The sequence below is a fragment of the Furipterus horrens genome, unplaced genomic scaffold, assembly GCF_987537825.1.
Source record: "Furipterus horrens unplaced genomic scaffold, mFurHor1.1.pri manual_scaffold_5, whole genome shotgun sequence".
NCBI lineage: Eukaryota > Metazoa > Chordata > Mammalia > Chiroptera > Furipteridae > Furipterus > Furipterus horrens.
In genome coordinates this window covers 125,900,171-125,923,665 of record NW_028327175.1, presented here as the reverse complement: position 1 = coordinate 125,923,665, position 23,495 = coordinate 125,900,171, and the positions used below count along the sequence as shown (strand labels likewise).

At 40.2% G+C, this 23,495-nt stretch overlaps 1 protein-coding gene across 3 annotated transcripts in view; it reads left to right on the top strand.

The window, feature by feature from the left end:
* SLC5A11 (solute carrier family 5 member 11) overlaps positions 1–23,495 on the top strand; it is a 68,558-nt gene that overhangs the window by 11,673 nt on the left and 33,390 nt on the right. The window contains exons 3-5 of one of the 3 annotated variants that reach the window (XM_090277724.1): positions 15,194–15,265; positions 19,660–19,764; positions 21,081–21,140. In XM_090277724.1, the coding sequence (XP_090133850.1) occupies positions 15,194–15,265; positions 19,660–19,764; positions 21,081–21,140 (237 nt within the window). Of the gene's footprint in view, positions 1–15,193; positions 15,266–19,659; positions 19,765–21,080; positions 21,141–21,240; positions 21,306–23,495 lie in introns of those variants that run through there. The other 2 variants (XM_090277725.1, XM_090277726.1) reach the window with 2 other exon arrangements.

Below are 23,495 nucleotides of genomic sequence, written 5' to 3'. Positions count from 1 at the left end.
GCATCAAAGTTTGACTGTCAGGTATCATGTTAGCACTTTTACTTATATAATCTCAAGTAATATGCACAGTCCTTATGAAGAAGATACTATTACTATCTGCATTTAATAGATACAAAAGCTGAGGCTCAAAGAATTTCTGTTTCGTATGCTGTTAGTTAGGAGAATGGGGGTCAGAATCCATATCTCCTTCACTTTGAAGCCCATGCTCTTTTTTAAAGGAATTTTAAGTCACATGGTTCAAAAATACAAACAACTTAAAATGAGATACAGTGCAAAGTTTCATGATACCCCTTTCTCCACGGGTAACCACTGTTATTAATTTTTTAGTAAATTTATGTATTCTTTTATAGTTTCTTTATGAAAAATCAAACAAATATTGTGTACATTTACCTCTTTTTAAAATAGAAAGTAGCTTATTTATTACACATATTGCTTTTTACTTTGCTATTTTTGACTTTGTGTCTTGGAGATCTTTTTATATTAGTATGTAGAAACTTTCTCGTCTTTTCAAAAGTTGCACAATATTTCATTAGATGATTGTGGTGTATTTTATTGAACCTGTCTCCTGATGAGTTTTCCCCTTTAACATTTATGTTATAATTAAGTGTTTAACACCCTTTTCTGAAATAGAGTTACAATTTTCTGCTTCTGTCAGCCTAACTCAAGGTTTTGTGTATTTTTGTCATTTTGTTTCAGGTAAAGGAGCTCCTGTCAGCATTTCTTGTAATGCAGATCTTCTGATAAATTCCTCAGCTTTTGTTAGTCTGGGAAGCCTTTATTTTTCCTTCTTATTTAAAAGATAACTGCTCAACAAAGATGTACTTCTTATTCTTGGCTGGTAGTTTCCATCTTTCCATATTTTAAATATATCATTCCACTCTTTCCTGGCCTGCAGAGTTTCTTCTGAGAAATCTGATGGGGTTTCCTTTATAGGTTACTCTCTCTCTTTCCCTGGATGTCTTGAGAAGTCTTTCTTTACCATTAATTTTTGACATTTTAATATAATGTATCTTGGAGAGGCTTTTGAGTTGACATAATTAGGTGTTCTGTTAGCTTGTTGTACTTGAATGTGAAGTTCCTTCTCTAGGTTTGGGAAGTTCTCATCAATTATTTCTTTGAATAGGCTCTCTGTTCACTTCTTCTCTTCTTCTGGGATGCCCATTATCCTTACGTTGACTTTTCTAATGGAGTCAGATAGTTCCTATAGAGTTCTTTAATTTTAAAAAACTGTTCTCTTCTCCCTCTTTTCTCCTTCTGGGATACCCATTATCTTACATTGCCATTTCTAATGAAGTCACATAGTTCTCATAGGATTCTTTAATTTAAAAAAAAAAAAAAAAAGCTTAGTTATCTCTTTTCTTCCACCTGAATCATTTCTAGATTTCTGTTTTCAAGCTCACTAATTCTCTCTTCCATATGATCTACTCTATTTCCAATGTGTTCTAATGCATTCTTCATCTCATTTATAGAATTCTTCAGAATTTCTTTTTTTTTTGAGGGGTGTCTGGGAAGCTCTCTGTTTTTCTTTCAACTTTAAATTATAGCCTTGCTGGGTAAAGAGGTCTTGGTTGTAGTTACTTGCTTTTCATCACTTTAAATATTTCATGCCAATCTCTTCTGGTCTGAAATGTTTATGTTAAGATATCAGCTGACAGTCTTTAAAAAAATATTTTATATGTCTATTTTTAGACAGGGGAAGGGAGGGAGAGAGGGAGAGAAACATTAATGTGTGGTTGCTTCTTGCATGCCCCTAACTAGGGACCTGGCCCACAACCCAGGCATGTGCCCTGACTGAGAATCAAACCAGCGACTCTTTGTTTTGCAGGCTGGCACTCAATCCACTGAGCTACACCAGTCAGGGCTTCAGCTGACAGTCTTATGGGAGCTTCCTTGTAGGTAACTAACTACTTTCCTCTTGCTGCTTTTAGGATTCTCTCTTTATTTTTAACCCTTGGCATTTTAATTATAATGTGTCTTGGTGTGAACCTCTTTGGGTCCACCTTGTTTGAAACTCCATGCACTTCTTGGACTTGTGTGTCTTTTTTCTTCACCATTTAGGGAAGTTTTTGTCATTATTTCTTCAAATAGCTTCTCAATCTCTTGGTCTCTCTCTTTTATTTCAGAACTCTTATGATGCAAATGTTATTATGCTTTATGTTATCTCAAAAGTCTCTTAAAACTACCCTCAATTTTTAAAGTTCTTCTTTCTTTTTGCTGCTCTGATTGAGTGTTTTTTTCTACCTTGTCTTACAAATTGCTGGTTCAGTCTTCTGCTTCATCTAGCCTACTGTTTATCTTTCCAGTATAGTCTTCATTTCAGAGATTGTTCCTTCATTTCTGACTGCCTCTCTTTTATGGTTTCTATGTCCTTTTTCATGCTGTTGAGATTTCTTATAACCATTTCTTTGAATTCTATGTCTGATAAATTGCTTGCCTCCATTTCCTTTAGCTTTTTTTCTGGAGATTTCTCCAGTTTTTCCATGTGGCATGTTTTTTGTCTCCTCATTTTGGCTGCCTCTTTGTGTGTATTTCTATGCATTGGATAGCTCTTCAGTGACTCCCAGTCTTGGTTAGATGGCCTTATGTAGTAGGTGTCCTTCAGGAACCAGTGATGCAGTCTCCTTGATCACTACTCCACAGAACACCTACTATACTGAGCTGGATGCTTGAAGAATGTCCTTTGTGTGGGTTATGTCTGTCCTTCTATTGTAATTGGACTGTTTGTGTGTGGAATCGACCCTCTGGCTGACTGGCTGTGAGGATCAACCCTGACCACTGTGTACAAGCTGCTATGCAGGTGTTGATCACACTAAGTAGAATTCACCTCAGCAGGGTTTAATGCCTGTCAAGATTTACCTTTGAATATGCCACTTGTGAAGTTTATTGAACCCTGCTTTGATGTTGTCTGAAGCTGGCCACTGAATGGGTTGGTTCTGGGACTCTTGGAAAGGACTCCGGTTCAGATCAACGTCAGGCCCTGCCTGTGATGGGCTCTGGGCAGCCTGTTCGGAGCTCCAAGCAATCCACAGCGTGTGGCTGCCTCTGCTGGGCCTGGGTGTGCGTGGAAGGACTAGGCTGAGCACCAATGCTGGTTTTTATAAGCACTGGGCCTGGGGGCAGGTCAGCAAAATCCTAAGGCACTGTTTCCACCTGCTGGCCGCCTGTTAGGCTCAGTCACTGAAAGAGCCTTTGGTGGTACTCGAGTTGCATGAGGTAGGTTCTCAGTGAGTCACCAGGTAGAAGAGAGTGGTGTTCACCAGACTGATACAGGTTCAAACTTGGTGCCAGTGCTGGGTCTGAGGCCGCTCAGCAAATGTCCCTGGGTAAACCAAGCCTAGCTACCACCTCCTGGGTGCTTACACACTTTTGTGTTATGTTGGGGTCTCAGGGAGTCATCAGGGTGAGGCCAGCAGAGTTTATCAGGCTCAAACAGACCAAGATTTTGCTGTGTGAAGGGAGGGCTTTGCTCCAGTCAGGCATGCAAGGGAAAAATGGCCTCTGTTGTAGAGCCACACAACAGAGTGTGTTCCAGATTCTGCCAGGAGGAGACAGAGCTCAGCAGGGTAGGGCCACTGAGAGTTGGGGGGATGGGGCTAATGAATCTCCCATGATGGGAGGTGCTGGTCAGGATTCAAGGAAAGTGGTATGTGGCCCCCACTCCAAAGCCACACAACTCAGTCACTGACCACCCTAACAACCGTGAGTCTTCCCAGACTTCTATACCCTGGCCAAGGCAGCTGACCTTCTCAGCAGGGCACAAGTGCCAGAGAGTGGGGTGAGAGGGAGTCCAGAGGGTATGGCTATTGTTCTCCCTTCCCCCAAGTTGATGCTCCACCCAGGAAAGATGGCTTCTACAGTATGGGAGAATGACTCAGCACAGGGACCCTGGGGGCTATCTCTTCAGCTCTCTCCCCAGAGTCACAAACCCAAGGCTCTCCTCATGTGACTCTAGTCCACTCCACCCTCCCTCCATCAGAGCCTAGAATGAGTGTCTGAGAATTAATTTTTGTGTGTTGGTCCTGTAAGAGGGTGCATGCCTGTGCCTCTAGCAGACTCCCATCTCTTCCTGATAGACAGAAACTCTGCTGCTTTTCACAGCCAGATGTTATGTGGGCAGCTTTTCCTGGCTCTGTTGCTCTGGGCTGGAGAGCCCAGCTTGGGGTTGAGACTCCATGCTTCTTGGGGGGAACCCCCCTGCAGCTGAGATATCCCTCCAGAAGCTGAGCCACTGCCCAAGGGAGTGGGGCCAGCCCTATTCCTACTAGTCTTGATATGGCTTCTTCGTAAATTCCTGATTATAAGACTTCTCTTCAGCTAGTCTTCAGTTAGTTATTCAGGATGATTGTTCTATAATTTAGTTGTAATTTCAGTTTGGTCCTGGGAGGAGGTGACCGTAGCTTCTACCTACTCCACCACCATTTGGGATTCTCTATTTGATTCTTTTTTTTAATAGTTTCATTCTCTTCAGTAAAGTACTCTTCTACTTACTAATTTCATCCCTGAACTCATTGAACTGATTTTCCAAGGTGGTTTTTTTTTTATTTTTATCTTGTTGAGGATTTTCAGGACTGCTATTTTGAGTTCTCTATTATTTAGATCCCAATTTTCAATGACATGAGTTTGGTTTCTGGAGAATTGCCTTTATTCCTGTGTTACCTTGATTGTTCATTGTACTTTATTTGTTGTCCCTCTATTGGCATATTTGAAATAGTGAACACTTTTTTTATTTAGGTACCATTTTGATTTTAACGATTCAAGAGGTTGATAATTAGAGGTCTTTCTTTTGTTTTTGTTTTTTTTTTTTTTTTTTTGGCAGAAAACTTTCTGACACAAGTTTTTGTTTTCTCTTACCTGTGCTACTTGTGCCTTCAGGGTCATGGTGGCAAGGTGTCCCTATTGTGGGAGTCACTGCTTGGGTGATTAGGATGGTTGATGCTCCTGCTGTGTCTGGGTCACCTGAGTCTCAGGGCAACACCACCATGCTGGGGGATGGGCTTGGTTGGAGGGAGCCAAGCTCATGAGCCCACTGCCCACTGTGCTGTTACCAGGTTCTCTATGACTGCCGGCACCACCGAACTATACCAAGAGGCTGTAGATGTGTCTTCACTACTGCTACCAAGCTTCACCACAGTCATGGGAGGGAGCTAGATTTTCAGGCCCTGACATTGCTTCTGTCCCCTTTTACCCTCCCCCAGGCTGTAGTGTGGGGGCTGCACCCTGACTTTTCCACAGCTACCATATGAGGTGGGGCTGTGGGCTCAGCCACAGCAAACAGGAGAACTGCATTTTCAGGCGCCATCCCTGTCTGTCTTCCCATCCTGTCTACCCCATGCATTCCAATACACCCACCTTCAGATATACTGATGTGTGACTGGCTCTCTCAGGCATGATAGCATGCTGAGCAGAGAAACCTTTGTTAAATTATAGATGTACAACTAGTTAAAGATTTAAAGGGGGTTACAATGGGGTCTTCTCACTTCACAGTGATGCTAACATCACTCTATAGTGTCTATTTTCTTTTTTTAATAGTATTTTATTGATTATGCTATTACAATTGTCCTGACTTTCCCCATTTCCACCCCCTCCCCTTCCCAACACCCTAAATCCCTCAGGCAATCCCCACATCATTGTTCATGTCCATGGATCATGTGTACAAGTTCTTTGGCTACTCCATTTCTTGTACTATACTTTACGACCCCGTGGTTATTCTGTGACTACCTATTTGTACTTCTTAATCCCCTCACCTCTTCACCCATTCCTCCATATCCCCCTCCCATCTGGCAACCATCAAAAGGCTCTCTATCCATAATTTTGTCTCTGTTCTTCTTGTTTGCTTAATTTGTTTTTCAGATTCAATTGTTGATAGATTTTTATTTTTGCCAGTCTATTCTTCATGGTTATGATCTTTTTCTTAAGTAAGTCCCTTTAATATTCCATATAATAATGGTTTGATGGTGATGAACTCCTTTAGTTTTTTCTTGTTTGGGAAGTTCTTTATCTGCCCTTCAATTCTAAATGATAGCTTTGCTAGGCAGAGCAATCTTGGCATTGCTTTTCATGACTTTGGATATTTCTTGCCAGTCCCCTCTTGCCTGCAAAGTTTCTTTTGAGAAATCAGCTGATGGTCTTACGGAAACTTCCCTGTAGGTAACTAACTGCTTTTCTCTTTCTGCTTTTAAGATTCTCTCTTTATCTTTAACATTTGGCATTTTAATTATGATGTGTCTTGGTGTGGGCCTGTTTGTATCCATCTTGTTTGGGACTCTCTGTGCTTCCTGGACTTGTGTGCCTATTTCCTTCACCAAATTAGGTATGTTTCCTTTCATTATTTTTTCAAATATAGTTTCAATTTTTTGCTCTTTTTCTTCTCTTTCTGGCACCCTGATGATGAGAATGTTGGACCTATTGAAGTTGTCCCACAGGCTGCTTTTACTATCCTCATTGATTGAATTCTTTTTTTTTTTCTTGTTCTGATTAGTTGTGTTTTGCTTCCTTGTGTTCCAAATCATTGATTTGATTCTCAGTTTCATTCACTCTACTGTTGTTTCCCTGTAAATTGTTCTTTATTTCCATTAGTTATCCTCAATTTCTGACTGGAACTTTTTTTATACTATTGAGGTCCTCATTAAGTTCCTTGAGCATCCTTATAACCAATGTCTTGAACTCTGCATCTCATAGATTGTTTATCTCCATTTTGTTTAGCTCTTTTTCTTTCCTTTTTATTTTTCATAAAATGCTTTTTTTTTTTTTCAGCAGATAACACTTTTATCTTTAATCCAGGTAAAACTCTTTGGAGAATATTCCTTACCCATGACAGAGGGCTGGCTTATATAATTTTTTCCATTTTTTAAATTGTTGTTCTATTACAGTTGTCCCATTTTTGCTCCCATTGCGTTCCCCTGCCCTGCCCACTTCCCCCCTCTCCCACAGTCAATCCCCACCCTGTTGCCCATGTCCATGAGTCATTAATATTAGTTCCTGGACTAGACCCTTCCCTTTCTTTCTCTCCTTCTCCTCCTCCTTCCTCCCCTCTGGTCACTGTCTGTCTGTTCCTTGTTTTCATGCCTCTGGTTCTATTTTTCTCATTTGTTTGTCTTGTTCATTAGGTTCCTGTATTAGGTGAGGTCATATGGTATTTTCCTTTTGCCACCTGGCTTATTTCATTAAGCATAATAGTCTCCAGTTCCATCCATATTGTCGCGAAAGGTAGGAGCTCCTTCTTTCTTTCTGCTGCATAGTATTCCATTGTGTAAATGTACCACAGTTTTTGAACCATGCATTCACTGATAGGCACTTAGGCTGTTTCCAACACTTGGCAATTGTAAATAGCACTGCTATGAATATAGGGGTGCATAGGTTCTTCTGAATTTATATTTCAGGATTCTTCGGGTATAATCCTAGCAGTGGAATCGCTGGATCAAAGGCAGTTCCATTTTTTATTTTTTGAGGATATTGCATACTGTTCTCCACAGTGGCTGCATCAGTCTGCATTCCCAGGCACAGTGCACTAGGGTTCCCGTTTCTCCACATCCTCACCAACAGTTGTTATATGTTGATTTTTTAATGATGGCCATTCTGACTGGTATGAGATGATATCTAAGTGTGGTTTTAATTTGCATCTCTCTGATGTCTAGTGATGTTGAGCATTCTTTCATACGACTATGGACCCTCTGTATGTCCTCTTGAGAGAAGTGTTTGTTCAGGTCCTTTGCTCATTTTTTAATTGGATTGATTGTCTTCTTGGTGTTGAATAATATAAGTTCTTAACATATTTTGGAGATCAAACCCTTGTTTATTGGCAAATATGTTTTCTCATACAGTTGGTTCCCTTTTCATCTTGCTGATGTTTTCTTTCATTGAGCAGAAACTCTTTGGTTTAATGTAGGCTCATTTGTTTATTCTTTCCCTTATTTCCCTTGCCTTAGGAGATATATTAAGTAAAAATGTTGCTACGTGGGATATCTGAAATTTTCCTGCTTATGTTTTCCTCTAGGACTTTTATGGTGCCACGGCTTACATTTAAGTCTTTGATCCATCTTGAGTTTATTCTGGTGTGTGGTGTAAGTTGGTGGTCTAGTTTCATTTTTTTTTTTTTTTTTTTTGCATGTCCCTGTCCAGTTCTCCCAACACCATTTGTTGAAGAGGCTCTTTTCACTCCATTTGATGTCCTTTCCCCCTTTGTCAAATATTAGTTGACCATATGAACCTGGGTTTATTTCTGGGCTCTCTATTCTGTTCCATTGATCTATATGTCTGTTCTTATGCCAATACCAGGCTGTTTTGATTACTGTGGCCTTGTAGTATAGTTTGATAGGTATTGTGATTCCTCCTACTCTATTCTTCTTCCTCAAGATTGCTGTGGCTATTCGGGTTCTTTTTTGGTTCCATATAACCTTTTGAAGTATTTGTTCTAGGTCTATGAAATATGTCATTGATATTTTAATGGGGATTGCATTGAATCTGTAAATTGCTTTGGGTAGTATGAACATTTTAATGGTATATGCTTCCATTTATTTGTATCTTCCTTAATTTCTTTCTTCAGTGTTATGTAGTTTTCTGAGAACAGGTCTTTTACCTCTTTGGTTAAGTTTATTCCTAAGTACTTTATTTTTCTTGTTGCTATAGAAATGGAATGTTTTTTCTAATTTCTATCTCTAATAGATCATTGTTGCTGTACATAAAAGCCTTCAAGTTTTGAATACTGACTTTGTACCTTGCCAGTTTGCTAAATTCACTTATTAGGTTGAGTAGTTTTTTGGTGGCATCTATAGGGTTTTCTCTGTACACTATCATGCCATCTGCAAATATTGACTATTTTACTTCCTCCTTTCCAATTTGGATGACTTTTATTTCTTTTTTTGTCTCAATACTGTGGCTATAACTTCCAAAACTATATTGAATAGGAGTGGAGAGAGTGGACATCCTTGTCTTATTCCTGTTTTTAGGGGGAAAACTTTCACTTTTTGCCCATTGAGTATGATGTTCGCTGCAGGTTTCTCGTATATGGTCTTTATTATGTTGAGGTATGCTCCTTCTACTCCCACTTTGTTGAGTGTTTTTATCATAACTGGGTGCTGTACTTTATCAAATGATTTTTCAGCACCTATTGATATGATCATGTGATTTTTGTCTTTCATTTTGTTTATTGACTTGTGAATATTATACCATCCTTGCATCCCTGGAATGAATTCCACTTGATCATGGTGTAGGATCTTTTTAATATATTGCTGGATGCAGATTGTCAATATTTTGTTGAGGATTTTAGCATCTATATTCATCAGCGATAGTGGCCTGTAGTTTTCTTTCTTTGTTGTGTGTTGACCTGGTTTTGGAATTAGGATAATACTGGCTTCATAGAAAGAGTTTGGAAGTCTTCCCTCTTCTTGGATTTTTTGAAATAGTTTGAGAAGGATAGGAGTTAGTTCTTCCCTAAGTGTTTGGTAAAATTCACCTGTGAATCCATCTGGTCTGGGGCTTTTGTGTACCAGGAGTTGTTTCATTACTTCTTCAATTTCACTAGTCGTTATCAGTTTATTCAGGCTTTCTGCTTCTTCTTGATTCAATTTTGGAAGATTATATGTTTCCATAAATTTGTCCATTTCACCCAGGTTGTAAATTTTCTTATCATATAGTTGTCCATAGTAATTTCTTACAATCCTTTGTATTTCTGTGATATCGGTTGTGATTTCTCCTCTTTTGTTCCTGATTTTATTTATATGTTCTCTCTCTTATTTTCTTGATGAGTCTGGTTAAAGGATTGTTGATTTTCTTTATCTTTTCAAAGTACCAGCTCCTGGTTTTACTGATATTTTGAATTGTCCTTTTGTCTCTATGTCATTTAATTCTGCTCTAATCTTGATTACTTCCCTCCTTGTACTCACTCTGGGCTTTGTTGTTCCTATGGTTCTTGTAGATGTAGCATTAGGTTGTTTACTTGAGATTCTTCTACCCTTTTTAGGTAGGCCTGTATTACTATGAACTTCCCTCTCAGGATTGCCTTTGCTCTGTCTCATAGGTTTTGGGCCATTGTTCATTTTCATTTGTTTCCAGAAACTTTTTATTTGTTTCTTGATGTCATTGTTAACCTATTCACTGTTTAATAGCATGTTATTCAGTCTCCATGAATTTGAGTGTTTTTAGTTTTTTCCTTGAAGTTGGTTTCTAGTTTCAAGTCATTGTGATCTGAGAATATGCTTGATATAATTTCAATTCTCTTGAATTTGTTGAGGCTTGTTTTGTGTCCTACTGTGTGATCTATCTTTGAAAATGTTCCATGTGGTTTGAATAGAATGTATATTTTGCTTCTTTGAGGTGAAATGTTCTGTATATGTAAATTAAGTCCATTTTATCTACTCATAGTAGGGGTGTTAAAGCCGCCTACTATGAGTGTGTTGCTGTTAATATCCTTCTTGAAGTCATCCAATATTTTTTCTTATAAATTATGGTGCTCCTGTGTTGGGTGTATATATGTCCACAAGGGTTATATCCTCTTGATGTATTTTTCCCTTAAGTATTATGAAATGTCCTTCTTTGTCTCTTTTATGGCCTTTGTTATGAAATCCGCTTTGTCTGATATAAGTATTGCTATCCCAGCTTTTTTCCATGTCCATTTGCCTGAAATATGTTTTTCATTCCTTCTCTTTCAGTCTGTGTAGATCTTTTGTTCTGAGGTGGGTCTCTTGTAGACAGTATATATGTGGGTCATGCTTTCTAATCCATTGAGCTACCTTATTTGTACATGTAATCCATTTACATTTAAAGTTATTATTGATAGTTACTTATTCATTGTCATTTTTCCCCTTTGTACCCATGTTCCTCTCTGTTTCTTTCTGTTTCTTCGTCTTCTTAAAGCATTCCCTTTAGCATCTCTTGCAATGCTGGTTTGGTAGAGACGTATTCTTTTAGCCTTTTTTTTTTTTTTCTGAGAAACTTCTTGTTTCGCCTTCATTTTAAAAGAGAGCCTTGCTGAGTAAAGTAGTCTTGGCTGTAGGACTTTTTTTCATTGCTTGGAATATTTTTTGTCATTCCCTTCTGGCTTGTAGTGTTTCTGTTGAGAATCAGCTGATAGCCTTATGGAGCTCCCTTGCATGTTATTAGCTGTTCTCTCTTGCTACTTTTAGGGTTCTCTCTTTCTCTTTGAATTTTTCCATTTTAATTATGATGTGTCTTGGAGTGGGCCTCTTTGGGTTCATCTTCATTGGGACCTATAGTGGAGGTGCCACGCACACCCTAGGCTTGGTTGGAAGTTGCTCTGTCCAGCAGAGGCTTCATGACCACGGCAGAACAAACTTTTTACCCAGGACACTTTGTTATGTCTGGGGGAAGGAAGGTGACTGCCTCTCTAGTAGAGACCAGCAGCCAAACTTTCATCCCTTATGCCTTTTATTGAGAAGGATACATACGAGAGATACAAGGCTAAAATTCATAAATCATCAATAGCCATTAGGCGTTTGACAGTAACAGATTACACATACCAGTACAGGGGTCACAGTGACCAGTCTGTGTCAGGGTCCATAAAGCATCTTGACCAGATGCAAGGTTTCATATACTCCTTGCTAGAGATTGTTTATGTTACATTACTGATAAGGAAACCAGAGCAATTTCTAAAGCATAATGAGCATCATGAGCGCTCTTTGATCCAATTCCCATGGTAACCCTCTGAGTGGTTGTCAGTCATGTTCCGCACGCAGCCTTATCTTGAGACTTAGAGAGAAGCGCGGCCAGGATGCTGGCAGCATTCATGCTCAGGCCGGGGCTACAATTCCTTAAACCATGAGGAGTGGTTGCCCACCAGGACCCTCTGTGCTTCCTGGACTTGCATGACTTTTTCTCTCATCAATTTAGGGAATTTTTCTCTCATTACTTTTTCAAACAGGTTTTCTATCCCTTGCTCCTCTTCTTCTCCTTCTGGTATCCCTATAATTTGGATATTATTACATTTTATGTTACCCTGCAAGTCTCTTAAAACCTCTTTATTCTCTTTCAGTCTTTTTTCATTTTGTTGCACTGTCTGAGATTTTTTTCTACATTGTAGTCCAGCTCACTGATCTGAACTTATGCTCCATCTAGCCTGCTTCTGATTCCTTCTACCATGTTCTTCAACTCAGCAACTGATAATTTCTATGTCCTTTTTAATGCTGGTGTAGTTCTCAGTAAGTTCTTGTAGCTTCCCTGGAGTTCTTTGTAGTTCCCATGGAGTTCTTTGTAGTTTTCTTTGAGCTCTCTGAGCTCATTGAGCTTCCTTATAACCATTCTTTTGAATTCCATGTCTGATAGCGCTCTATTTCATTTAGTGCTCTTTCTGGGAATTCTGGATTCCTCTTTTCCTTAGATAGGGGGTTGTTTCTTTGTCTCCCCATTTTTTGGTGACTTCTCTTGTTTGTTTCTGCTTCTTAGACTGACGTGCTTTGACTTCCGGTCTTTATGGTGTGACCGTCTGTGGTAGGAAACCTGTAGTATTCAGTGGTGCAACCTCCTTGATTTCCTGAACTTGATGCTCTTGAAATGCCCTTTATGCTGTTTATTTGGGATGTCTGGTTGTATTTGGGTTTTGGTCGTTGTTGTGTTGCTCTTTGGTGCTTCCTTCCCTCCAGCTAGCTGATGGAGTCACTCCTTCCACCATGTCTTCTATATGGTTGTAGACATGCACTCTCTTTACATCCTGGATCTACCCCTGGTGACAAAAGATCATGTCCCAGTCTAGACCTAGACAGCCTTTTCAAGACTACCGGAGAGTGATCTACTGCCTTTGTCTGTATCCTTTAGTTGTTCATCTATTCAATCTTTGATTAGCCATCAGGCTTAAGCACTGACAGGGGTGAAGATTAATTCTTGTCAGTGGGGCTATTTCTTCCCCTCAGGCTGATGCCAGTTGGAGGGGAGTGGTTTGCCTGCAGTACCAGGATGAGTCAGCACTGGTTGGCTGCTCCCTCAGTTCTTTCCTCAAAGCCACTGCCTCAAATTTTCCTTAAGCATCTCTAGCCCACTCTGCCCCCTATCTGCTGGAGCCCAGGGTAAATGGGTGCCAATATATTTTTGAATGTGGTTCCTTTAAGAACTCTCTGTGTCTCCAGCAGTCTCAGCCTGGCAAAAAACTCAATGACTTTTCACTTTTTACAGCTGGGTGCTATTTTACTCTTGGCTCTGTTGGTGTAGGCTGGAAATCCAAGCTTGGGGTTTAGACCCCACCCTTTTCAGGGGGAACCCTCAGCTGCTGAGCTGTTTCTCAGTCTCTTCAGCTTCTACCCATGGGAGCCCAGCCAGCCCTCTCACGTCTCTGCACTTCCTACCAGTCACGTGTGAAGCGGCCTTTTCTTTCTGTCTGTGGTTATAAGGCTTCTCTCCAGCTAGTGTTCAGTTGGTTATTCTGGATGATTCCTCCACAATTAAGTTGTAATTCCAGATTGGTCCTGGGAGGTTGTTAGTGTAGCTTCCACTATTCCTGCACCATCCTGGATCTCATTGTTTAGCTCTTTTTCTGGAATTTTTTATGTGTTCTTTCATCTGGGCAATGTTTCTTTGTCTTCTCATTTTGGCAGCTTCCCTGTGTTTGTTTCTATGTATTAGGTAGAACTGCTTTGACTCCATTTCTTGGTAGTGTGGCCTAATATAGTAGGTGTCCTGTAGGGTCTGGTGGCACAGCCTCCCCTATTACCCATGCTAGGTACTTGAGGTGCACTCTTCATGTAAGCTGAGTATACCCTCATCCTGTAGTTAAGCCTTGGTTGCTGTTGACCAATCAATGGGAGGGATTTACCCAGGCCAGCCAGCTGCAAGGATTTGCTGTGACCACTTACCACCAACCTCTGCCCTCCATGGAGGTTCAGCTGTGCAGGGGGAGGTGGTGGTCTTCCAGTGTGGTCTGTAACTGTTCACTGGATGTTCAGGCCCTGGAGTCCCCTAGGTGATGCAGGCAAAGGTCAGTCCCCACCCATGTTTTTCTCATGGCCACCCTGTCTCAGCTATGAAGCAATCTGAGATGGCTGCTACTAGACCTGGCTTTGGAGATTCCCAGGTGAAGCCAATCTGTGAATCTAGGCTGGCTTCTGCTAGGACTGGGCTTGGGGCACACTGAGGCCAGCTATTGTTTATTTGCTAGAATTTAGAAAGTTTTGAAGCATGACCCAAGACCAGTAATTCATATGGAAAAATCAGCTTGTGTGGGTCCATAAGTTTGTGGGGCACAGATTCTAGAGATCTCCAAGGCAAGTGTTACAGTGTTAGCCAGGTTGATGGAGTCTCAGATATGGCACCTGCTTGTTGGCTCAGTCTGGATGGATGTGGCTTCTATAATCCCATAGTTGTCAGACTTCCATTCAACTTGATTTCCAATGGTTCTGAGTGATGGTTGTTCTATATTTCGGTTTTAATTTTGATGTGGTTGTTTGAAGATGCAAGCCATGTTTACCTATGCCACCATCTTGACCAGAAGTCCAGGGCCTATTTTCTATAGGGAGATTATTTGCAGGGATGGAAAAATTCAAAATAATGCCATTTCTCATCTAATAAGAATCCCCTCACCAACATTCACACCCAGAGGTTTAGAGAGGTTAAACAGTTCATTCAATATCACACAAACTATTTAGTGCCCAAAATGTCTGTATGAAAATACCTTCAATGCCAGGAAGCTTACTTCTAAAAATGGCTTTGTAGACTAGCTAAAAACATGGGCTCAAAATCAGGCTGAACTAGACTAGAATTCCTGTCCCTTTTGCTGTCTACATAAGTGATTTGAATGCTGAGCCTCAATTTTTTCATCTGTTCGACTGGCCTAATGATATCAACCTTATGAGAGTTGGTAAGAATTAAAATGAGATAATGCTTTAAAATGCTTAGCATAACGTCTAACAATATGCTGGTATTACACTACACAAATACTAACACTGAATAAATAATGCATAGTATGAGCTATTATAGATAAGTCAGGGGTTTAAAACTCAAATGCCTAGGGATGAAGTAGGTTATAAATGTGTGAAGCAGGGATGAGTATAGATTGTATTGACCTAATGAGTTTACATCTCCTCTAAAAGCATTCAAATTAAAATCTTCTTTTTAACCATGGGTCAAACAAAATATATTTGATGTTTAAATCTGGCCTATGGGATTCTCACTTTATAATCTGTGGCTTAGGCCATTCTTGGAAAGCCTCTGTTTGTTAATATTTTCCCTCACCCACTTTTCTTCTTTGTTTTAGTCCACAGTGAAGACCAAAAGAGACACAGTGAAAGGCTACTTCCTAGCTGGAGGGGACATGGTATGGTGGCCAGTAAGTAGTCTTTGGTTTAATTAAAATCACTTCTCAAAGAATTTTCAAGTGCTGATGATCTGTCTAGCCTTTGCTTTGTCAGGACTATTTAGTTGCACGTTGTGTGGAAGTCATAGTTGATACTAGAGAAGGCTTAGCTCCAACTCAGATTTGTTTAATAAAAAATTCATCAGCTCACCTAAAGAAAAAATCCAGGGTTTTAGTTAGGGCTCAAGTGATATTGTTAGGACCTGGTTTTTTCCCCTCTACTTATTCTTTATCTATCTATCTATCTATCTATCTATCTATCTATCTATCTATCTATCTATCTATCATCTCTTCTTCTGAATGGGTGCTATTCCCAAACAGACACAACTTCACATCAACAAGATGACAGACAGTGCTCCAAACCTTTCACCCTCTTAAGTTTCAGCCCAGCATGGGAAGAGCATCTGCTCCCATGTAAGTATCCCTGGAAAATATCTCATTTCTGATGAGATAACCATCTCCCAATAACTGCGGCCAGGATATTTGATGTGCTGACTGGCTCAAGCCTGGGTCATACACTGAGAGGCGGGGGATGTGTAACCTCCTCTGAGGCATATATGATGAGAAATGAGCAGGACTAAAGCTTAAGAAAAATTGGAGGCCATTATAGTATTCTGTTTTCAAGTAGATCTAAGGGCATTACCAAACACACGTACACATCACATATGCCCACAGGCCTCTACTTAGTGGACGCTGGGAAGGTGGTCAGGGATAATACTTTCACTTATGATATCCTAAAATAGGGTTAAATCTTTGAACTAAGAAGAGGGAAGGACTCCCCCATTTGAAGTGAGTCTAAAAGATGCAGCATTTAAGAGGTAAAGAAGACAGATGTCTGAGCCTCTAGTCAGAACAGGATTAAAGCTTCTTTAAGCCCCATTTCTCATAGGATTGTCAGTATTTTCGCCTCTTGAAGTTACCTTGGAAACCCCACTAGCAAGAGTAACATTTCCCCCAGAGACATTTGTCAAAAACAATCAGTGGCAATTATTTAACATTGCAACCATCTGAGACAACAATAACAGCTGGGGCACACAATGGGCTAACAAAGGCACTTAAAAGGAAAGCTGGAGAAAGATATTCATGGAGTATTTTGAATAGCTCTGACATATTCCTGGGACTATAGAAAGTCATGTGCATATCCAGGGCTGGCATATGCTTAGAAAGGAATTGACAAGGCCCTAAGCACTCACCTCTGGCTTACCTTGAGGCTCTGCATAAACAGAAAGTGAAGACTAGGACAGAGTTATAAACATCCAGGTTGAGTGTTGAAAGCTCCTTGGCAAAAAATGGTAGACTTATTGCTTTCATTACTTAAGGAAATTTCTGTCTGGTTATTAGCTGACCACTAAATTAAGTGGAAAGAGACTTTAGTGATCACACATGATAAAATAAATGTAGACTTTACAGAATTCATTAAAGAATGTCTCTAAGCAAATAAACAGTAGGAGCAGCAACAACAACAAATTACAAAAATAATCAACCCTGCGGAAAGGGGAACAATCAAATTTCTACAGATGCCACATGACATAATTTTAAATGTCCACTTTCAACATAAAATTGTGAGTCATGGTCTATATACATGAAGAAGAGCAGTCAATAGAAAGTGCCCCTGAAGAAACCCAATATTGGACTTACTGGATAAAGACACCAATCCTTCACAAAATCTTCTCAAAAATATAAGTAAACACTCTCTAATTCATTCTGTGAATTACATATTATGCTGGTACCAAAATCAGACAGATACTGCAAGAGAAAACTACAGACAAATACCTCTTATGAATATAGATTTAAAAGTAGTTAACAGACCAGTCCTAGCAATATATGACCATGAGAGTTATCCTAAGAATGCAAGATTGGTTCAACATACAAAAATGCTGGTTAACATAATACACCATACTACATAATAATAAAGGACAAAACTATGTGATCATCTCAATATCTGCAGAAAAAAAGTTTGATAAATTTCAACACCCCTATATGATTAAAAAAAAAAAAAAACCTCTGCAAACTAGAAATAGGAAGAAAGATTTTTACCGAACAAGTGGAGTAACAAAAAACCTCCCATATCGTCGGCAGCCGTCCGTCTCGAGAGACGATGGTGTAGCTTCTTAAGAGTCTATCTGCACCGCCGAGAATGGTTGTGCAGTCCGACTCGGGAGTGACACGGTATCTGTCTCCTCCCGTGTTGAATCGACATCTTGCGATGACGCTGGAGTGTCCTCTCCAGTGAAGCTGAAGCTACAGAGCCTGGGCAGGGTGATATGGAGGGTCTGCTGTTGTCCCATATAACATTATGCTTAATGATGAAAGACTAAACCCTTTCCCCCAACATAAAGAACAAGACAAGGATATTCTCTCTTGCCATTTTCACTCAACATTTTACTGGAACCTCTAGCCAGGGAAACTCACAAGGAAAATAAGTAAAAGCCATCCATATTGAAGAGAAACAAATAAAGCTGTCTCTATTTGCAGATGACATGATCTTGAAAATAGAAAATTCTGATTAACCCAGAAAAACTACTATAGCTAACAAATGAGTTCAGTAAGTGCAGAATGTAAGATCAATTTAAAAATCAATATAAAATGTATATAAAAAGTCAAAATTTTTATATATTTAGCAATAAACCATTTAAAAATAAAATTAAGAAAATTCAATTTACAATTGTATCAAAATAATAAACTACTTAGTCGTCGTCGTCGTCGTCGTCGGCAGCCGTCCGTCTCGAGAGACGATGGTGTAGCTTCTTAAGAGTCTATCTGCACCGCCGAGAATGGCTGTGCAGTCCGACTCGGGAGTGACGCGGTATCTGTCTCCTCCCGTGTTGAATCGACATCTTGCGATGACGCTGGAGTGTGCTCTCCAGTGGAGCTGAAGCTACAGAGCCTGGGCAGGGTGATATGGAGGGTCTGCTGTTGCCCATGCAGCAGACCCCCCCTCTCTTCGCAGCTGAAGGGTCCAAGGGAAAGACGGAGTCCATACAGCTTGGCTTCAGGTGCGCCGCAGGAGTTGCCGGTGTTGACTACAACGTCAAACCGCCTTAGGGACTCCGGCTCCGGATTTTCTGTCGGGGTTTACTCCCTTAGCCTTTCCCCTGAAGAGGTATGCCGCAAGGCAGCGGAGGTTTTTTGGAATCAGAGTTTTCCTTCTCTGAATAAACTACTTAGTAAATTTTACAAAAGAAGTGCAACATATACGTTGAAAACATTGGAAGAACTCAAAGAAAGATTAAAGATTGAGAACACAGCCTGTGTTCATTGATTTGAAGATTTAGTATTGTTAAGTTGATAATAGTTCCCAAATTGATGAACAGATTCAATGCAGTCCTTATCAAAATTCCAGGCGCTTTTTGGGGGGCAAAAATTGACAAGCATGTCCTAAAATTTATATGGAAATACAAAGACCCAGAAGAGTTAAAACAATCTTGAACAAAACAAAATTGAAAGGTTCACATCTCCTGATTTCAAAACCTACTACAAAGTGACAGTAATCAAAAAATGTGTTACGGGCATAAGGCTAGATCAGTGGAATAGAACTGGATGAAAACCAGAGACTAGAAAGTCAACAGGAGCCACAAGAGCCCTCTCAGACAGTTCTGTCTCCCTCTCACCCCTGCCTCCTCTCTATTTCTATTCTATTTCTTTCTCCACCTCCACTTCTTTTGCTTGGTGCTCTTCTGGTCTGCCTCTCCCTGAATCTCTCCATCATGCTTCTTTCTCTCAGCAAAGCGGCAGTGATAAGTACGTAACTGAACATGCCACCCACCGCCCACCCCCCTGCTACATACACACCTCCCTGGGTTATATACCCTCAATCTAAGGGACCAGCAGAGATGGTGTCCAAATTCCCAAGAGAGAAAATGTAATTGGCTCAGCTTGGGCGAGGCATCCAGACTTCTCTTGTCCAATCAACTGAGACCAGGGGTTGGGACCAAGTGCATTCTTACAAGAATTGGGATCAAGTACCAGAAGGAGGACTCTCTGCTAATACAGAAGCAAAGCTGGGAATAACACAAAGCTCCTGATTCTCATCATGGAACACTTCGTACAATACCTGTTATCCTTCCTTCCAGGGATGCTGCACACAGTTGTTCAAGTCGTGCACTGCACAACCCTAGGCACAATTCACATTTTGGGCAACATAGATATATACATTTTTTATACTAATTTATGATAAGTGAAAGTAAAAGTCTTGGGGAAGGAGTCTTTTCCAATTTGAAAAAAAAGTGTCAGATAAGCTAAGAATAGCTCTGTCTTCTCCACATCTCCTTTTGTCTTCGTCCTTTTGGAGCATGGGAAGAACTGGGAGTGGGGAGGATGTACCCCAGATCTTGGCTTCAAGATGTGATCTGTCTATCTCCCCACAGGTGGGTGCATCCTTGTTTGCCAGCAACATAGGAAGTGGACATTTTGTAGGCTTGGCAGGGTCAGGCGCTGCTGTGGGGATTTCTGTAGCTGCTTATGAGTTTGATGTGAGTATTTTACCGTGGAGTAGACCGCTCACTTTTTACCCAATAGGTAGATCCTGGGGGTGGGGGCAGTTATTTGAATGCCCTGCACTTTTAAAAATGGCGTGGTACTTTATGAAAAGATAAACAGGAAACATCAAGGTACTGTTAGTCAGCAAAAATCATTTTGATCTACAAGTCTCCTTGATGGGGGCCATAAGGCCAGGACCCCAACAAGTAGATGTGTGAGGAAGAGGGCTTGGAATCTGTCCCTGGTGGATGAGAGGCTAGAAGGTATCCTGGGACTGGAGGGTGTTTCTGTGGATTAGATACCAATCGGCCATCACAAAAATTATGTGGTTTGGTGGGTCATGATCTTTTTGCCACTCCAGATACCCAAGAGACAGGACGTGCTCTTCATTCAGGATTTGATTTTCAGAGTGGGAGGGGATGTACTTGTTAAAGTGACCTTTATGTTTATAATAACTAACTTTTTAGTGCTTACTCTGTGCCACTGACTTAAGTACTTTACATATATTATTATATTATAGGATTCAGTTAAAAGTAGAACCAGACTGCCTGGGTTCACATCCTGGCTGCAACACTTACAAGTTATGTAACCTTGAACAAGTGACTTAACCTCTCTGAGCCTCATGTATAAAATAGGAATAATAGTACCTGCCACATGGAGGACTAAAGGAATAAATGCTTACAAAATGTGCAGAGAAGTGCCTGGAGTATAGTAAGTGCTCAGTAAGCATCATCTCACTGATTTCATTTCAACAACCCAGTGAGGCTCTGCTGCTCCCATTTCACAGGTGAAAAAAATGGGCCTCAGAGACCTGTATGAATTCTTCCAGCATTACCAGCCTGCCTGACTTCACAGCCCTGTTTTTTTTTTTTTAATATTTTTATTTATTGATTTGAGAGAGAGAGATTTGTTGTTCCACTTATTTATGCATTCATTGGTTGATTATTGTATGTGCCCTGACTGGTGATTGAACCTACAACCTTGGTGTGTCAGGACGATGCTCCAACCAACTGTTTGAACCCCTGCTCAAGGAAGGGAGGGAATATACCTGGATAAAGGGGGATGATGTGAGGTTTAGGAGACACTGTGCTAAGATTCACAAAAAAGCTTCTATTTCCACCTGTCCTTACTTCATCCCCTTCTCCCACATAAATATGGAATTATTACGGTCCAGGGAGGGTGAGCCACTTGGCAACTGAGAGATTGATGCAGAGGTGCAGGCTGACCAGGTTATCTCCAGGTGCAGTGGAAATCTAGATGGGCACCTAATGTGGGTGGAAGCCGAATCCTGACTCTGCTTTCTCTACAGGGCTTATTTTCCGTACTGATACTGGCCTGGATCTTCCTCCCCATCTACATTGCTGGTCAGGTGAGTCAGAAGGACATTAGGTGCACTGGAATGAGGAGCCCTTTGGGAAGGGACAAGCCTGCATTCCCTCTCTCTCTCTCTCCCCCCAGCATCCCTCCCTCTGCATGTGGACATCCAATGGACAGTACTTAAGAGGTCCTAGCATTGGAGAGGGACAACGCACAGGTGAAAAAAGTAGGAACCTTGTCCTTAGCAGTCCCCACCTAGTAATGGATGTCAAAGATACACATGGAGCTTTCAGAAGCTGGAAGAAATGTGGGTTCAAAAATATTTTTTTAAAGCCAGAACACAAATATAAAATTTGAAGTCTCTCTTAAATATTTAAGCCATACGTTACTACTTTTAACTAAAAAAAAAAAAAATCCAAATCCAATTCAGTGTTTTTTCCCCCTCCTTTGTATGCAAGACTACAGTGATTGAGTTATTTCTGGCTGATATAAAATATTATAATTTTTATTACCTAATAATGCTGCTTTAGAATTTTTGAAAGAACACTTCTAAATGTTATTAGTGATCTTTTTAAAAAAGATTTTATTTATCTTTTTAGAGAGAGGGGAAGGGAGGGAGAAAGAGAGGGAGAAAAACATCAACATGTGGTTGTTTTCTGCATGCCCCCAACTGCGGACCTGGCTGGCAACCCATGCATGTGCCCTAACTGGGAATCAAACCGGCAGCCCTTTGGTTCACAGGCCGGCACTCAATGCACTGAGCCACACCAGCCAGATCATTTCTGATCTTACTGACAGCTTTCTGTCACTTGTACTGTCTAGACTTAATTCTGTTTTAGATGTTCTACCACATTCAGCAAGATTATACAATATCATAGTATTGTTTAAAAACCAATAATTGATTTTTCACTTTCTATTATGAAAATTAATGATCTGAAAATATATTTAACTTTCAGTTTTGAAGGATATTTTCCTTGGATTTAGAGTTTTTGTTGGCAGTTTTCTTTTCTTTCAACACTTTAAAAATATCACACCATTGCTTTGTGCCTTTTATTATTTCTGATGAGAAGTTGTTCATGATTTGTGTTATTATTTCTCTGTAGGTATGCAATGTGTCTTTTTTCTCTGATATTTTGGGGGAATTTTTTTTTTTTTTTTTTTTTTTTTAGTTTTTAACAGTGATACTATGATATAGCTTGTGTGAGGTGGTTTTTTTTTTTTTTGTGTGTGTGTGTGTGTGTGTGTGTGTACCATGTTTTAAGGTTACTGAGTTTATTGTATATATAAGTTGGTATTTTTAATAGAATTTTGGAAATTTTTTTTAACAAAGATAAAAAAATTTTTTTAAGTACACAAAGTAGAAAGAACTGATGAGAGAAATTATTTAAAAATCACTTTGTGCCAGAAGTAGTATACTCCATGTAAAGGGCAGTGATGTGAGGATACACAATCTCATTTGGAGATAATACTGAGTCTAAATAAGCAAGGCCTTTGGTGAGCAGGGACCTGGGTCTGACCACCCCCACTGTGACTAGCTCCTGCAGAGAAAAAATATCTGGGGTGTAACAGCACTGGATGGAGCATGAGGGTCTCTGGGCCAAAGCAGTGGTATGTAGTCATTGAGCACCTACTATGGGAAGGTGTCAAAGGATGGTGAAAATACAGGTTAGTTCATAGGTAGGGTGGCCAGGTGTTCTCAGGTGATAGTTTTCATTTTTGGTGGCAAGTAAGATTTTGTCATCTGCTGAGAGTGAGGAAGGACCTCATGAAGTTGAAGGTTGAGAAAGGGCACAGAGGCTGGAGGTGACTGCTGTAGCTGTTAGTGATAGAAAACCCAGGGAACAACCATGTGTCTATAAGTAAGGGACTGTCATCCATAGGAATGTCATGCAGAGAAAAGATGTAAAGCTACCCAGTCATTTTTACTGGGAAATAAAATAAACACATGAAACAGTGATAAAACACAAGTGAACGGTTTCACAAATGATTGTAAAATGAACACCCACATCAAGACATAAGACATCCCAATCTCACCCATGTGCCTTCAGGAGATCTCAACACCTCCCTCTCTCCTTGACTTGATGTTCATATACTTCTGTCCTTACTTTTTGTTACAGTTTTAATTATGCATAACTTAATGGTATGGCTTGATTTTACTTTTTAAACCTATATATGTAAATGGAACAGGGTAACATGTTCTTTCGTTGCATGTAGCTGATGTGCTGATTTTCATTGCTATGGAGTGTTATGTAGTATTATGACTCCCCACTTTATTTGTCCATTTAATGTTTGGCTGTGATGGAAATGCTGCTGTGAACCTTTCTGTATGTGTGTCCTGATGGACGTGTTTGGGGCAATACCTGTGAGTAGAACTCCGGTCATTGGCTATGTTTATCTGGCTTGACTA